Genomic DNA, 17780 nt, shown 5'->3' with positions numbered 1-17780 from the left:
CGTGACGGGGCGTGTAGTTCCCCGACGGCCCAGCGGAAGTCATCGCCGAGCTTCCTCGGTCGCCGGCTGATTGTAGGGCGGGCGGCTGCCTGTCAGCCGTGGGCGCAGGGCGGCGGCGGGGAGGCGGAGCGCAGGAGGGAGCTCGGGTAAGACGTTGCTCGGCGCTGATTTGGGGTGGCTGTGCCGCTTGTGGGGCGCTCTGTGAGTTCTCAGTGCCAGCTGCTGAGGTGCAGCGGGCGCGTGTTGTGACCGAGGAGCACGAGGACTGACCGGGGTATGGCCGGGCCCCGGCTGTGGGCCTGTGGCTGCGAGTGGGCTCCGCTGTACTGTGCTGTTCCGTTCTGAGCTGGAGGCAAGCGGCAGCCCTCGTCCGTTCTTAAAGTGAGATTGGCAGAGATCTTTTTCGGGCGGTAACGTAGATACATACGATTCCAATCTCTATGCCTTCGGTATGCATGTATCATTGGCGTCCAGAATGTACGTATCTGACTGGATGTCAATCCTTTGCTGCGGCGATGGCAGTGACCGCAGGCGGTGCGAGGCGTGACCTTCAGCGTGCCGCCAAGTTCGTTCCGTGGTAACAGTGCCTTTACCCATATGGGCTTCGCATGGGGGTGGATGAGGTTCGGCTGTGTCTCTGCTCACAGAAGGCAAAGCTTGGCGAAATAGCAGTCGTGTCTCCGGTTTTGTATGGACTTCAGGGCAAGGTGACTCTGGCTTCCACCAGCTTTTTAATTAGAGCGTTGCATTCTGAGCTTCTGAGTAAAATGCAGTAATAGCTTTTTTCCTGTTGGCCACCCAGTGAAAAAATGCTGCATGGAGCTGCACCCTTGTGTTATTATTATTATTGTTATTATTGAAAATAATCTTCAACTGTAAGCTGTTGAAAACATTCCTTTTTTGTTATGTTTCAGACTTATTGTTGTCTGGCAGTGAGAATGTGGCTAAAATACATCAGATGCTATGAAGTAATTCTTAAAATAGTGTGAATTTTAGGTTAGCTTCCATGTACTTTCTATTTTAAAAGTATTTATTTTGTTAGCATTTATTGGGGCTTTTATCTTTGGTGTAACAATAGGCACGTGCTAAAGCCTGCAGCCGATTGTATTTCATTTCTTATGCTTGTTGGCAAGAATACTACGTGGAAAGTATTGAAATTAATTTGTTGTCTTTACATGCATTTCCCCCACTAGTCTTAAAATACCTAGAGTTTAATATGATGGACAAATGACAAAGGAGAGTAGTAGAACAAATGCATGGAAAGCTAGATCTCATTAATTCCAAGGCTCATAGGCATGTTGGTCTTTTTTCCACTCCTTCCAGTTCCCACCCACATATGATACAACCAGACTAGATGTGCAGACAGTCAGTGTGATACCTCAGATGTGAAGGCACTTGGCAGTCTGTACTGATAGAGCCAGGCATGGATTTGTTTGGAGGAAGGCTGGTAAGGAGGAATTGAGGGAATGAAAAGGAAATGCATGTCCAACAACTAGTACATAGCGCTTTTCAACCAGGCTAAATGAGGTCGATATTTGTTTCTTCTCCTCTACTTTTTGTCTATGTTGCCTGTGCTTTTAATCTCTATTTTCTTGCGGTTGGTATAAATACATTTCAGGACAATTTAGTAGGCTGCTTACCTCATTCTTGTATTGAAGGCATGCATCCTCTAGATTTTTTCTTGCATTTGTATTTCTAACACTGAAAGTAACTTGAAAAAAAAAAAAATATGAATACCTGAAACTTAAGAGCTCTTTAGTGATGGTGTCCTCTGTTAGATCTGTATCAGTTCATCAAATTTTTGTAATGAGGATTTGAAATTGTAATTTAAGAAGCAGGATGCTGGAAAGTCTGGACGTTCTGTTGTTAGTTTGCATCTAATATAACAGAGGGCTGACTGCTGAAAAGCAATGTTTCAGGAAGGATGAACATGTGATTCTTTGATAAGTTTTCCAGGAAGCTACCAAAATAGCATTTTCGCAGAGATGTTTACAAAAGAGATGGCAGATCCTTTTATCTAGTTGGGTTGCTAGCAGTATTCTGATGGCTGGGTCACATTGATCAGTTTGGTTTGTTTTAAGAAATATGAAATTAAAGTATTAAAATTCTGAGCACCAACTAGGATATGCATAAAGAAATTGAAACCACTTACTTGGCTGAATCCAACTATGCATCAACCTGAAAGTGTTAGTGATCTTAGTGGAAAATATCTCTTAACTTCATCTGAAGTATAGACAGCAAGCTTCGATTTTTAAAGAAGCCTCTAACAAACATTTAATGAAATAAAGGTACAGCACTTGCTTCAAGAGTGTATGTGACATTTTTATGCTCCCTGACTAACAAATAGAGGATAGTTCTTTTATTTATTTTTTCCCTCCGAAGAAAGAGAGTTAAAAAAGCCACTGGAGATCTGCCTGGAAGAATGTGTACACTTTATTGCTATGGCTGTGCATTTATAAAGTTTTATTGATTCTCAGTTCTTTTCTGTATGGTTATTTCATGTAGTTAGCACCCATAGTTTCTGCCAAAGATAGAATTCAATTAAGCATATGTTATTTCTTCCCTGTGTGGTAAGGATTATATGGACAGCCTCCATGCATGTAGGCATTTTTAAAATTTTTCGTCTCAAACTATAAAATTTAGCACTATTATTGTATTCATAGGCATAAAGCATATATGTGTGTACTGAACTAGTAGCTAGTTCTACTTGGTATGGAGATACAGGACTGACAAGGAGCAAAAGTGTCCAGCTTGGCTTAAGGCCAAACAAAGATCATGAGTGAACTGCTATGGTCAATGTTGTGACTTCTTTGATACACATCATCTTCTGAGAGATGTTCTCCAGCATCCCCTTTCAACTCTTACCCCCAGTTTAAAAAACATCCAGGAGATACACGTGGGGTTCTGGGTTTGTTCTATTTTTCCTATGCTCGTTTCTGGAATTTGTTATCCTCTATAGTTGATGGTCAGATACAGGATTGCTTATGATGATTTAGTAGTGTCTGAGTATCTGTTATTAGGATTGTGTTTGCCTATTTTTTGAAATAATTCTATTTCTTATATAAGAGGGAAAATAAGCATTAAGTAGGCTTCTGTGGGGATAGTAATGGCTGAAAATAATATAGGTGTGAGGTACACAGCAAGTGGTAATTGTGATTGAAAAAGTTCACTTTCACAGCTACTTGGTTTTGGTGTGTAAGTTCCTTTGTCTTCCATCACCTGCTCTATACTGTTGGAAGATCTGGCTTTTGCTTCTGAGCAGGAGTCACAGGAATGCTTTGGCAGCAATTCAGTGTGGTCATGTTCACTACAAGAATAGAACTGTTTCATTAACCTTGACATGCAAAACATTTTTCTTTCTATTAGCTGACTTGATAGCATTCCAGTTGTAGTAATAAAAAGCAGCGTGTTTAATGACTTGATACAGTTATTTTTTAACATATTAATGTAACAATAACATTTGGCATTCTAGGAAAACTGGTTTGTTCATTTGGCTTCTTTTGGAAAGGTAGTGATGCTTTAGCATTGCTTTCTTTGTTGTTGAAATCTCCTTTGAGTTAGTTGTGGCCTGTTGTCTCACATCCTATAACAACACAGAGGAGCAGATCTCATTTAGTCTTTCCAGGTGCTGGTGAGCAGGCAGTTGCTCACAACGAATGGAAAACTGAGAAAATGTCAGGATGTTTCTGTTTGAGTTTGGATGTTATCAGAATAGATGCCAGTATTTTGAAAGTGTTTTTAAGTTTTTGTGCAGGAAGAAATGAACACCCACATTGTTTATCTAGTCTTTCTGGTTGTAAAAACAGCTCATCTCTGCTTTCAGACCATTGACATTTGAACTAACAGAGTTATCTAGTGAAGTGATCCCTGCCACGATGGCAATACTGATTAGAAAATTGATGTGTATTTCTCTTAATGCTTTTAACGTGGTCTACCAGCCGTTCTTATTTTTCAGTTATTGTGCTTTTATTTTATATAGTTCTCCTTGGGTGCTTTGTCAGATCTTGTTATAGCAGTGAATCACATCGTTACTGAGTGCTAGTCATCCACACTTCTTAGAATACTGCCTTTCTTTGTCATCTCTTGTCTATTTTCCATGCATAGACATGGTAAAATCTGGTAAATCTCTATGCCAATTGGATTCTATGGGTCATGTGCAAAAGGCCTAAGGTAAACTAGCAGTAGAAATAGTATTTTAAGATCTTTTAACTATTATGTGAAAAAAGGAAGCAATTAAAGTACTAACTTTAGTTTTTAGTTTTTGTGCACTGTGGTTGCACTCATCATCTGCTCTTGATAGTTTATGACACATAAACTTCCTTCACATTTTTTACTGTTCAGTGGTTAAATAAAGGAATGTATGGCTGTGAAAGAGGGAACAGAGAAGGGAAGAAGTTCTAGGGCTGTCTTTTTTCGTGCAGCAAAATAAGAAAGAACAGGAAGTGTCTTTTGATTCGTAAGTAATGTCTTTGAATGTCTTTACTGTTAATGAATGGTCCAGCGGGAGACTGAAACCTTTGTTCCTTTTTTTTTTAGGGGAAAATGGTGTGGCTTTTATAGCTAACTTTAATTCTTTCTTTCTGACAAAATTCATATGTGCAAACTAAATGAATCCATTATTACAGTGATCATTGTGTGGCTATGTGGTGAATATCATAAAATATACAGATTTAAAATATTTAATCAAAGAAAACTGCAGCAAGAACTCACATAGGGTGTGCAGTTTGACACTGCAGTGTAGTACTGAGGCCAGAGGCAACTCCAGGTCTTCAGAGCTGTTCTTCTAGGCGTAAATTGCCCAGAAGGGCAGGTGGTATCAGTGAATTATTACAGTGCTTTGAGTTTTGTCATCTAATTGTGGGACAGGAGATGAAAGATGACAGCAGAGCTGTTGTTACACACTGAACAAATGTGCTTTTTAGACAATTCAGTTTCAAATTTGAACAAAAAATAAATTGTATTTGTGATGAGAACCACATCTAGGCTTAATTCAGGTGACAGTTTTCTTCCATGCCTTTGATAGTACTATTTCCTTTGAGCCTTCAGGGGACATACTAGACAAAGTAGGAAGAACTGCACAGATCATTTTAAGTAGGTTCATATAAGTTTCTGCTTTTCTGTAGCTTGATGTTGTGTATTGCAAAATATCAAAGAAAAGTTTATGGTCCGGTTCTGCTTTTCAGATGTTTTGGGCCTTTCTCTGTACAACTTAAACACTTAGTCTGAATTTCTAATCATGCTATAGTACAGATATGTATATTAAGCCACGCAATACATATTGTGGGTGTGATCCATGTGGACTTAAGTATGGCTGCAACTTGCAGATGGAAACTGCACTTCAGGAATAATTTTACAGTTGCAGTATTGCAGACTAACAGGGCCAGGGAGCCTCCTTCAGCATTTCACTGCACAGTGTATTGGCTGGTTGAATTTCCAGAGGAGTTACACAATGGCATGATGGAAGAAAGCTATAAGAAACTTTGAAAGTGGTGGTATTGACTTCTATGGTGTTTGCTTCTCAAGAGTGTTGCGAATGAGGTTCCCTTTGAAGTCAATAGCTTGTTATTGGCCTGGTGCTCTAGAAATTTCGACTCAAATTATTTACTTTTTTCCCCATTATTGGCTGAACTGATACTGACCTGCAAGAAATGCTGTTTCTGCTTTGGACTACATAAAAGGGAGATTAGCTCCAGTCTTAAGAGGAAATGACACTGATTTTTAAACTATTAAAACTCAAAGGTAGATTCAGTCTTGTGAAGAAGCAACTGAATTCTGAGCTTTTTCTTGCTCTACAGCTACTTGAGTATTTATAAAATCATCCCAGCTGCACACATCTTGCATAATAAACTTCTACAGCTGTGGCAAATAACTATAGCATACTTAGCACAGCACTTTTTGCTTAGTTCTTTCTTTTAATTTCTTTGGTTCCTTTTGACTACCAGGTTTTTGATTAAAAAAAAAAAAAAGATACAGAGGAAGTATTTTGTTACAGGATTAAAAAATACAAATAAAACATTGACTTAAGTACAAGATACTGGATGATATTTATTTATCATTTATTTATGAAGTGAATATACTTTTCAGAAAAAAAAAAAATTATTATTGAGGTGTATTATTGTAATAAATCCAGTTTCTCCTGGGATCCTTAAGAAATCTTTGAAACTGAAGGCAGATGACTTACAAATACTCATACAGACCTACTCACATTTGCTTATAGGAAATGTTGAGAATAGTATCAGCAAAAGTTCCAGATTAAGGAAGGATCCTGCCTTGTAATCTTTGTAAAATTGGACAAGAATATGAGTTTTGCCCAAGAGTTAGGGGGGAAAAAAAAAGACAAGAAAAATCAGTTGTTAGTATATGCAGGTGGCACAGCCCAGTGTATCTACTTTATCAGGCATACATGCCTCTGACCTTTGGTGTTATGGGTGTACAATGTTTCCATGAGATGTCCCTGTAAAAGGAATATAAGATTAAGTTGTTTATTGGGAAATTTATTGGAGATTAAGAATTTATTGGTAGTTTAGGTTGTTCTGCTTAGAAATAGGATTGATTTGATGTGACCTGTGGTGATTATTTTCTGGGACACCTTCCAACTGTTTGTACTGCTTTTAGTACCTTGTGTAACTGCACTGTATACATTAGCAACACAAGTGATGTAGGGGTAAGCCATGCATATGGATGCTGGCATAACCCATTTGTGAGGCAAAATTGCCATTGCAAACTGATTTATTACTGGCCTCAGGCTCCTAACTGTAGTCATTAGTGCTGTAACACTGCACTGTCTTGTAACTGTCTGTGATTGTTTCTCCTTTAAAGTTATTGGTATGTTTTAATTGGCACATTTTAATATGGTTTAGAGTAGATATCATAACCATCGTTTATACAGCAATCTAACAGTCAGGATTGAAGCTTGAATAACCAGAAGAAACAATAATTTTTCAGTTTTATACAGTTTTAGTTAGCCTTTTTGCAAGCATCTCCCTATTGATATTATCTGCTAATATGAATTATTTATTAAACGTTTGGATCTCTGTGTTTTTCCTCCTTCTGATTAACATATAATATAGTGTATTGAAGCCCCTAAGAAGGACCTGCAAGGAAAGGAATGTAACCTAGTCATATCTGGTGGAAAACAACAAAACCACCTTGCCTTGTGAGGAGGTTGTTTCTTTTATCAAGCATGGTTACATCATAAGCACAGTGAGAACTGCTCTGAGGGTTTTACTTTTTGAGCACTTGCTACACTGAGAAATAAAGCCTAAAGAATCTGATGACATAAAGCACTTCTTATGAACATGCATTGCTACTATAAGTGACTTATAGAATGGTTGAGATTGGAAGGGAACTCTGGAGGCCATCCAGTCCAACACACCTGCTCAAGGTAGAGCCACATGGAGCTGCTTGCTTAGGACCATTTCCGGATGACTTTTGAATGTCTGCAAGAATGGAAACTCCAGTCTGTCTGGACAGCCTTTTCCAGTTCTCAGTTACCCTCACAATAAAATGAAACAAATAAACAACAATGGAAAAAACCCTCTTCCAATGTTCAGACAGGATCTCCTGCATTTCAGTGTTTGTCCATTGCCTCTCAGTCAGGTTGAGGGATGTGATCTTTCCTCTCTACTCAGCCACGCTGAAACACATATACAGTTGTGTGTTCAATTCTGGGGCTCTTAGTACAAGAGACACGGACGTAATTGTGGGTCCTGCAGAGGTTAAAGAACTGGAGCATCTATTGCATGAGAAGAGCTGAGGTAGAAAGCTCAGGGCAGAATCTTGTCAGTCTGGGGAGAAGACAGTTTTTTAACGCCACACTTAACATATAAAGATGTAATGTGTAAGCTAAGGATTAAAATGTTTGGATTTTTTGAGTTAAATGGTGATACAGAGAAGAAATAGACTGGAAAAAAAAAAAAAAAGGGTCATATTAATCGAGCTGTCTCGTTTGGAAGAGTGACATCTGTTTAAATTCTGGCACTCTCTTTGCTTTGTTTCTAGGGTATGGCTGAGCTGAAGATCTTATGCAGCTTCTTTGAAATAACCTATAGGTATTTGTGCTGATGAGTAGTACCTCAGATGAAAAGAGCATGTCCTAAGAGATTCGGAATAAGAACCAGTCTACAGAAGGGAACCGATGCCAGATTTGTTTGTGTCTGGGTAGCTTGATGGCTGTCAATTACTCTGTCTCTAAACCAAAGCCATCCTTCTATCAAAGCAATGAAGGGTCAGTGCATAATCTGACTACAGAATGCAGTTTCCAAAGAAGTGAACTGTAAAGAGACTCATGAATTTTGATCGCAGGATCTTGGAGAGCATCTCTGGTGAGTTGGGGAAATAATTCTGGTACAAATCTTGAAAGTTTAATTAATGTTAATGTTTTATAGATCACCAACCTGAAAACAGCCTTGCATTTCACATTGATCATTACTGGCGTTCTATTGGAAGTTATTGTAGATAGCCTTCATCTTTTGTGGGCATGTTCAAATGATAATAATTACATACCTTTGATATGCAGTATTTTAGCAACCTAATGTTTTGGGTGGGTTTTTTTGTTTGTTTGGTTTGGTTTTTTTGTTGTTGTTGTTGTTGTTTTGCTTTTCTCAATAGTATTGAAGGGGAGGAAAAGCAGGAAGAGCAAATTTCATGTTCAGAATTTTTAGATACTGTGTTTACATAAATTGTCATTCCAGATGGGTGATAACAGAATCGTATACTTAAGTTGCCCAACTTCAAGGCAGTATTCAGTTGCTATTTGTAGTCACGTTATTAAAACATATATTAACTGTCAAACAAAAGCATAAATGGAAGAAAGAGATAAAAATGTGAATTTCCTTCAGGAAAGGGAACTATAACCATGCTAAAGCATGGTTACAAAATTAATTGGTAAAATGTAGGTCTCTGTTTTAATTCAATAAGCAGGAAAAGATATAAACTGAAACTCATTACACATACTATATTGAAGAAGTCAGAGGGAGCCATGGATAAAACTGCTTTGCAGGAAGCTTTGCATTAAATTAGGGGAATGCAAATACCTTGCGAATAGTGTATTATCAATTAAGTATTAAGTCAATATGTATTCTGGTCATTTGTTCAGTATTGAAAAGAATAATTCTTTTCAAAGCTACTGAAGATTTATAAAAGTATAATAAGTAGAATCAGTACTACTATTGCATTTATTAAATGGCGTAAACACGGCATATTTTATAGTCCTGTTCTTTACTGGCATTTAATCATTTTTAGATGTCTGCTCCACTGAGGACCTTCCTGAGGTAGAGCTGGTGAGCATGCTAGAAGAACAGTTGCCAGATTACAAATTACGAGTGGACTCTCTGTATCTTTATGAAAATCAAGACTGGATTCAGTCTCCTCCCCGCCATGGTCATCTTCCTGAAATCTCTTCTCCAGTTCGTGATGAGGAGACCTTCCGTTACTTGAGTGAGTATACCTGGGCCTAAAGCTGTTGTTTGTTTTGACATTTATTTAAGAGAAAAATGTAATTGTAAACTGATTGATGTTAAAAGTGTAATGTTCAAATTTGAACATTTAAGCACAAGTGGAACAAAAAGCTGAGTTCAGAGGAGGTGATTTTATTATGACTCTGCCATTCTTAGAGCTGAGCTAGCATGTCACGTGGCTCCCTGATCATTAGGTTTCATCTAGAAACAAGATCAGAAACATGATGAGGGGGAACCTAAAATTGTGCTAGATTATATGAAATATGAGAGGTACAGCATATGCAGCAATTCTGTTTTCAGGAATGTTAATGATGCTGTGTATTGTTGTTGTTTTTTTTCTTAATGATGCTTGCCCTTTGTCAGTGTTGCTTTTAAGATGCCGTTAGTTGTTTCTTCTGGGGATATAAATTGTGTAAAAGCCAGGTAGGTGAGTACTAGGTAAATGTTGATTGCTGCCTTCTAGGTCTGAAAATAATAACTAAGTCAGTTGTGATTACAGCAGTTCTTAAAGCTAGCAGATCATGAAAAAGAAGGTGGATAGCATCAAATCATGTGGAGAAAACATTAATGTGTTAAAAGTCAAATGGTGTAGAAAGGTTGCAGGAGAAAAACAAACAAACAAAAAAACAACCCCAAACACTTACATGTCTGTAATTTCAAGTGTTCTTCATGTAAAAAGAGGAAAACATTCTAAGTGCTTTTAGATAAATCTACCCTCTTTGAACGCGGGGAAATGGCTTCAAGCTCAAAGGGAGTAGATTGAATATAAAGAAAAGTATTTTACAGTGAGAGTGGTGAAGCACTGGAACAGGTTGCCCAGAGATGTGGTTGATGCCCCATCCATGGAAACTTTCAGGGTGAAGCTGGATCAGACTCAGGGCAACCTGATCTAGCTTTGCATGACCCAGTTCACTGCAGGGGAGTTGGACTGGATGGCCTTAAAAGATCCCTTCCAACTCTTAAGGATTCTGTGATTCTGAAAATGGCTAAGTCCTGTTTATTCCATATGTTAGAAGGAATCACCTGGGGGAATGAACTTGGTATTTGAATGACTATTTCTCTGTAATGATTACCTCTTCCACATACTTGCCACCTCTGAACAAAGATTTTTTGATGTTTGTGCTTTCAGCCTCCACCCAGGGCGTATAGCAAATGATTAAATTAAAGTAACATATTGCCTTTTGCAAATACCATATTCCATGATTTAAAGCAATCTTGTTATCAGTTGGACTTTCATACTTGGAATTTTTCTAACTGTGGAAAGTATACTGAAAGCCTCCTAATGATTATTGCTCAGCCTGTTTCTGATAATAGTACTGCAAACACATATGAAATTTGACTTGAATGTACACTTTCATAGTTCACTTGAAGTGATTGTGTGTAGTCAGTGGGGTGTGTACTATCCTCGAAGTTTTATTTATAAAGAGGTGGGATCAAAGTCTGACAGTGCTGGTAGCAACTTGACATCGTATGTGTGTCTGGTCAATGCATGCATTCCCAATCAGTGAGAGGCAGGGATGTTAAGTCGTGTTATTTGGCTATCAAAATATTACAGAAACTGGTGTCTTCCTCCTTCACCCAGCAAAAGTTCTTTTTAGCTATAGAAATGTGTTCTGTGAAAATAGTGAGCTGCTTGTGTGAATTCTTTGGAACAGCTGCCAGAGTTTTTCTTGGCATTCTCAAAAGTGCTCAGTAACACTGACTGTAAATTCTGTCTCAAACTGGTTCTTTTGAATGAGTCTATCTTAAAATTTTACATTTTAGGATTATGTAGACTCTTCTGTATACAATATTCAAGTGTGGTTACCCAGCCTGGTTGTGAAATGCAGCATATCAATTTAAAACAGTGTAGTTAGATTTAACATGCAGAATTAACTGTCATTTATTTCAGCAGGTAGCAAGAGAATAAGAGGGAATGGTTTTAAACTAAAAGAGGGTGGATTTAGGCTAGATTTTAGGAGGAAATTCTTTACTTAGAGTGTGGTGAAGTGCTGGAGCATTGCTGCAAAGAGAATCTGTAGATGCTCCATCCCTTGAGGTGTTCAAGGCCAGACTGGGCTCTGAACAGCCTGATCTGATTGGTGGCAATCCTGCCCTTGGCAGGGTATTGGAACTGGACCCAAGCCATTCTATTATAATGATTTAAGTACACTACTGTAACTGCCAAGTCATATAAATTCAAGATAAATACAGCTTATGTTTCTCTGAGAAACTGTCTAAAGAGCGGTCATCGTATGAGACATTTTGAGCCTAATAACTTGCAGGAAGGTTCTGGGGTGGTCCCAGACAGACAGAAACACAAATCAGAATCTAGTTACAATCACATCCAAATCACTTGTTAGCTGAAGTTTTCATCTTTCTCACAATTGACTGAAGTTGGGAGTGTGATGATCATAGTCTTGAAACATAAGTAGAGATTTTAATGGGTATATCTCTTCCTCCCTCTATATGTGTATAGAAGCATTGTGGAAGCTTTTTCCTAAAAAGAATGGTGAAGTTATGCTTTGATTCATTTTGTAGTTAATATATAAGGAAAAAAAAAAAAATAGCAAAAAGCTATTTACTTCACTAGAACTCCTCCTCTCTTTATGGCTGCTGTCACCACCTATTTGAAGGTTGATCCAGTGACTGGGTGAGTTCCTACTGACATTCACCTGGTTTCCAGTGAAGTGGAAGAATGCTCTATTTGAGACAGAGGAGTATTTTCTGCTTCAACTGTGGTAGCCAAAGAAACCTGGAATTAGAAAGTGTCTGTCCTTAGAATTACTTTATATATGTGAATAAAGGGACATGGCACAGCATAACAAGAATATTAACCAAAGTGAAGAGTTGTTTGCAGCCTTCATGTGGCGAGGTGAGTGGACAGTTATGTGCGCTCATAAGAGACCGGTAAAACATACCTGTGTGTAATTTTGATTCTGTACTGAAGGAAATTAACTAAGGTTGCATGGAGCTGAGTTTCAAAGCTATTAATTCTGAGATTTCATTTACCAGAGAGGATAGATATCTTTGTTTTTAGGAACTTATGTATCTGAGTAACCCTATATGGTACTTAGCATATATCTTTATCAAGTTGATTTAACGATGGGTAGAAACTTCCACTTGAAGTCCTCTGGTGGGAACACCTAACCACTGGAGAGCTGGCTGTAATATCCTGCCTATAAGGGAGACATAGTAAAACTGTCTGCCAAAATGCATGTTTTGCCACAGGTAAGTACTTTACATTTTGAGAAGCTGGTTTTCTATTTTCACCTCACCTTAAAATTGAATTAGTAAATATCGATGCTTGACATTCAAGGCTTGTTAATATTTGGATGGAGTGTGTTAGTTTTTTATTCTTACTAATCTACTTGGTAAGATCTGTTTGATTTGTTAGTTTCATTTTCTTCCCTGTTAAACTATTGCAGAAACAGTTCAGTAAATCTTGCTCTTCTGTGTTGCTCTTTCTATTCTCCTCTTTAAAGATTATGTAAGTTTCTTCATAAGCTGAAATGCAATTTACTTTTTTTCTGAAGAACAAACTTAGTGTTATTTAATTTGAGGTTAATTATATGCATTACCTTTGTAAAGGACATACATAGCTTACACAGCATACATTAATAAAATTACTGTGCATTTCATTGTAGCTCCATCGTTTCATAACTGTATCAGCAGCCCTCAATAAGAACTAAGAATCAGAACCAATACTATGACATACTTGGAGTATGAATCGGATTTAAACAAGACATAAAATTACCAGAAATAGATTTAGACCAAATCCCATCATAATCTAATTTCATGATGCAGTGGTGATGGAATTAGTTTCAAAACAGGTTAATTTACACTTTCAGCTAAAGCAGATACTTATATTGCTGCTTTTTTTTTTTTGCTTTCTTGATCATTACTCCATAAAGTGAAAATAGCGAACTTCTGTTTAACAGGCATAAACATTTTTCACCTGTAAGTAAGATTCTAATTTTGAAGAGAATTGTATTTAAGTGTTTCCTTAAAAGTTCCATAGAAGTTATAGAAATGAAAAAAAGGTACACTCCACACATCTCTTTATTTTTTTGTGTGGTGGAGGATATATGTAAATAACTATTCTATTTGCTGTGGTTGCTTACTAAACCTCGCAATACCACTCTCTCACTTGCACTTTTCAAAAGAATGGGGGAAAAATATGATGGAAGAAAAGGGACATGGGTTGAGTAAGGGCAGCGTAATTAAAGGGGGGAGGGAAAAAAAAAAAAAAAGAAAAAAAAACCAAACACAGAAAAACAACAACAACAAACCTAAACCCAGCAGGCAAAAGAAACATGGGGAAAAAATAATTGTTATTTGTTTCCCATCAGCAAACAACTTTAAGCCATGTCTTGGGAAGCAGAGTTTTAGTATATGTAGTGATTGCTCAGAAAACAGTTTCATAACAGAAGTCCCCCCTTCTCCTTCCATTTCCTCAGGTGTGTGTTTTTGTTTTTCCTGAGCATGGCATCATACAGTACAGATTTTCCCTTTGGGTAGTTCAGGACAGCCTCCCTGGTGGTGTCCCCTCCCCACCTCTTTACAACCCCCTGCCTACTGGGCTATTTTTTTTTTTTTTTTTTTGGAGGGGGGAGAAAGTCTTGATGCTGTGCCAGCACCATGTAGCAATAGATAATAACAATTATCAGTGCTGTTCTAGCTACAAGCACAAAGCACAGCATTGTATGGGCTGCTGTGGGGAAAGTTAACTCCATCCCAGCCAGTAGGCTATTGCCTTAAGTTTTAATTCTTTTTCCTCTTCTTTTTCTTTCTTCTGTCTTTCATTTTCTGTTACTATAGCTCTTATTGAACTGCCTCCCTCCTCCTTGTCTGGATCTTGCAAATTTTCACAAGGTAATTAAGTTTTCTTACTAACATCTTTTGTTTCCCTATCCTAGAACAGGATAGGGGTTTACATTTTAGCACTGCATTTTGTTCAGAATTGTCTCGTTCTTCGTGCCCTAAAGTCCCATTTTTCAAGTTCCATTTGTTTTGAATGAAGTCTTCAAGTGTTTTCAGCTGTATTTGGATATGAATTACTTTTCCTTTCTCCCCAGCCCGGTGGTTGATTTAATAGTTTAGTTATATTGAAGAAGTTGATCTAAAGATTCTTCACCATTTTCTAATTTTACAGCATATGTAAGCACCTCAGCTTCTAGCTAATATTGCTGAGCTGCAAGTACTCAATATCTCGTTAGATCAGTCTCTTAAATCAGTATTGTTTCATATTTCTGAAGTTAAAATGCATTTTCATAAGTCTCTGCTAGTTTCCTCAACTGATCGCTATATTTCTGCTGTGTTTTTCTTCTCTGTGTTCCCTGCAGTCCTCTTATAAATTAAGGTGCTTCAGTAAGTGTAAGTTTTTTGTCTTGTCAGTTCTAGGTACAGATAATGTGGAGCAGAAAACCTACAGTGATTCTGATATGGTCAAACATCTGCTAGCTGAGGTATGTTCATCTTTGTAATGCTGTGTTAATATATTTGAGGACATGTATTTGAAGAGATTTATTCAGCTACCAGGAATCCTGATTCAGTTGTCTTCATGAGTTACTTATCTCATGACATGGGTCATGAGAAGCTGCCTAGTCAGTTGCATCATCTCAGAAACAGAATTTAGCTAAACTATGGATGGATGCCTCACAGGTGCTGGCAAGTAACCAGGAATAAGCATCTTTCTTCTTGGCTTTTACCTTCTCATCGCAGTTCCATTTATGCAGTCTGTTCTGGAGAAATTGTTACTTGAAGGACAACAGAACTAGGCATATGTGAATTCTTAGAATGATACAACTAAAGCCCACAACCTCATTGAAACTATACCTAGGTTAGGTGCTGTCCTCCTGTTATTGAAAATGACTATGCAAGAAAAACACAGTTAGGGATGCAGCACCTCAAAGTGGTGATGCATTAAACAGTATCTAGGAAAATCAAAATTACTACGAATTCACTCTCTATCTGATCAAAAGTAGACATTCATTCTCTTTTTATGTGCAGAAAGATCGGGATCTGGAACTGGCAGCACGAATTGGACAAGCTCTGCTTAAGCGAAACCATCTGTTGACGGAAAAGAATGATGCACTAGAAGAACAGTTAGGACAAACTCTAGATCAAGTGAGTGATTTTATTATTTTTAATTCTTTCTATGATGATGGAAACGGGATTAATAGAAATATATTATTCCATTGTGAACGTGAGATTGCTGCTTTGAAACTATGTAGTGTACATAGAAATTGTTCTCCTCGTTGCCATAGTTCAGTCAACTTGGTTGGGCCAAGGATTGACTATGAAGTCTGCACATGGTAGTCACAGAGAAACTGAGGATGTTAGATACTATTTATGATATACTTAGAGCAAAATTGCACTTTTGAAAGTGTTTGTTTTGACCATCAGTCTAATATTTTGGTTTGAAACTAAGAATATAATAATATAAGTAAAAATAAACTATGTAGTTGACATCTGTTGTGAAGTTTTACATAGCGACTTCTGAAGAGAAGAAACAGTCAGAAAATGATTTGACTTAATGGAGTGTATCCACTTAAAATAAAATTAAAAAAAAACAAAACAAAAACATGAAGAGAATTCTGTTCCATATCTTCATTCTTCATTCAGCTTTTTCCTTATTTAATTTATTAAAGCGCTTATTTAAGCACTTCTTCCTTATTTAATCTTTTCTTGATTTTTCTTGCTTTAAAAATAAAATATAATAAAATAATAAAAAAAGTCAACCTAGAAAGTATCCCATGTTTTGTTTTGTATTTTTTTTTTATCTTTGGGGACAATACATGTAGGCTGAGTGACAGTGAAATAATTTCAGCTGCTATTATGCTGGTAATAAATACATACAATCAGCTGTAGGCCAGCATAAGCTTATTTATCCACACAAAAATACTACTATGTAAAATGGAATTTGTCTTAACTTGAGATTTGTCTTGTCTCTTTTTATTCCTTGTCCTACAATTCATTTACTAAGTGGACTGGAGGTGGCCATTCTGTACACATACACAGATATCTACTGGTTCTTTTTTTCAGGAAGTTGCAGTGCAGAAAAATGGTTGTAAACAAAAAGATAATAGCTTGTTAATTGAGATATAACAAGGTGGCTGGGAAATTATTTTAAAGTGAATTGTCCTAAAGAAAGAAAAAAATAAATAATAGGTTGTCTTGTCCATTCCTGTATTACCTTAAATTTTCAGTCTCCCTTACAGTGCTCAAGCTATGATTCTGTGAACTTCTACTTGGATAAACAGGGCCTGGATCTTCTGTGCAAATATAAATAAACTGATGGTGACCAGTGAGCAGTTTTTAATCTCATTTTAGAGTAGAGTAGAGCAATGATATGCCAAGAATTTAGAGGCTGCATAAATAATTCACTGTAATAGTGTTTAGCTAAACAGTAGCTCACAAGCTGGTAATCTTGTTTCGTGTTAGGTTAATCAGCTCCAGCATGAACTGTCAAAGAAGGACGACTTGCTTCGTATTGTTTCAATTGCTTCTGAGGAAAGTGAAACAGATTCTAGCTGTTCCACACCACTTCGTTTCAATGAGTCTTTCAGCGTATCACAAGGTCTCTTGCAGCTGGATATCTTGCAAGATAAACTCAGGGAGTTGGAGGAAGAGAACCTTGCTCTCCGATCAAAGGTATAATGTAGTACGTATGCTGGATACAAGATAAATCAGAACTGTTTAAAAATTCAGCATCTGGGCTTCTCTTTAAACATATAATAATATGTTTTGTTTCACTGGATACACATCATATCCAACCACATTTCCTCCACTCTCCACATCCTTCTGTTTTCTTCACTGCTGTTATGTTCAAAGACCTCTACTCCTTTCATGATGCCTTTGCGCTATATGTGAATCTTTGTGAGCACCCAGCTGAAGAATGTGGACGTATCAGACCCTCGAGTTTTTGTGACCCGTTCTGGTGTAAATCTGACTGCAATTAGTAGCAGTATTTTGGAAATTCCTTTGTGTTGAGGTTACATTTTAGTTCAATATTAAGGATTAAATAAACAAATAAATCCTTATGTAGACAGAGAGAGGGCAGTTCTTCACTTACAGCAATGTCCAAAATAAAATTTGTAGCATTAACTCATGTATATGTAAACTGAAATGGGAAAACTAATATGTATTTTTTTAAGGCCTGCCATCTGAAGACAGAAACCATTACGTATGAAGAGAAGGAACAGCAGTTAGTCAATGACTGTGTCAGAGAGCTCCGTGAGTATCCAAGTTGTATCTTGCAAAAGTAAAACGGTACTTGAACACCTGTTGCCTAAACTTACTCTTACTCACCCCTGAATTAAAAAAAGAGCTACAGTAATT

At 37.4% G+C, this 17780-nt stretch overlaps 1 protein-coding gene across 7 annotated transcripts in view; it reads left to right on the top strand.

Moving 5' to 3' along the window:
* Positions 1-17780, top strand: part of TRAK2 (trafficking kinesin protein 2) — a 31907-nt gene that overhangs the window by 2548 nt on the left and 11579 nt on the right. For 2 of the 7 annotated variants that reach the window (XR_004308046.1, XM_032445981.1), the window contains exons 3-9: positions 8002-8324; positions 9244-9438; positions 14259-14312; positions 14835-14905; positions 15450-15566; positions 16884-17093; positions 17597-17675. Coding sequence is in view for 6 of the 7 variants with exons in the window: in XM_032445981.1 (XP_032301872.1) it covers positions 8288-8324; positions 9244-9438; positions 14259-14312; positions 14835-14905; positions 15450-15566; positions 16884-17093; positions 17597-17675 (763 nt within the window). In the remaining variant the exon portion in view is untranslated. Of the gene's footprint in view, positions 1-41; positions 147-237; positions 382-597; positions 708-8001; positions 8325-9243; positions 9439-14258; positions 14313-14834; positions 14906-15449; positions 15567-16883; positions 17094-17596; positions 17676-17780 lie in introns of those variants that run through there. The other 5 variants (XM_015868112.2, XM_015868113.2, XM_015868114.2 and 2 more) reach the window with 5 other exon arrangements.

This window comes from Coturnix japonica, chromosome 7, assembly GCF_001577835.2.
Source record: "Coturnix japonica isolate 7356 chromosome 7, Coturnix japonica 2.1, whole genome shotgun sequence".
NCBI lineage: Eukaryota > Metazoa > Chordata > Aves > Galliformes > Phasianidae > Coturnix > Coturnix japonica.
Note: the sequence above shows the minus strand (reverse complement) of the source record. Positions and strands in the feature narration are given on the sequence as shown.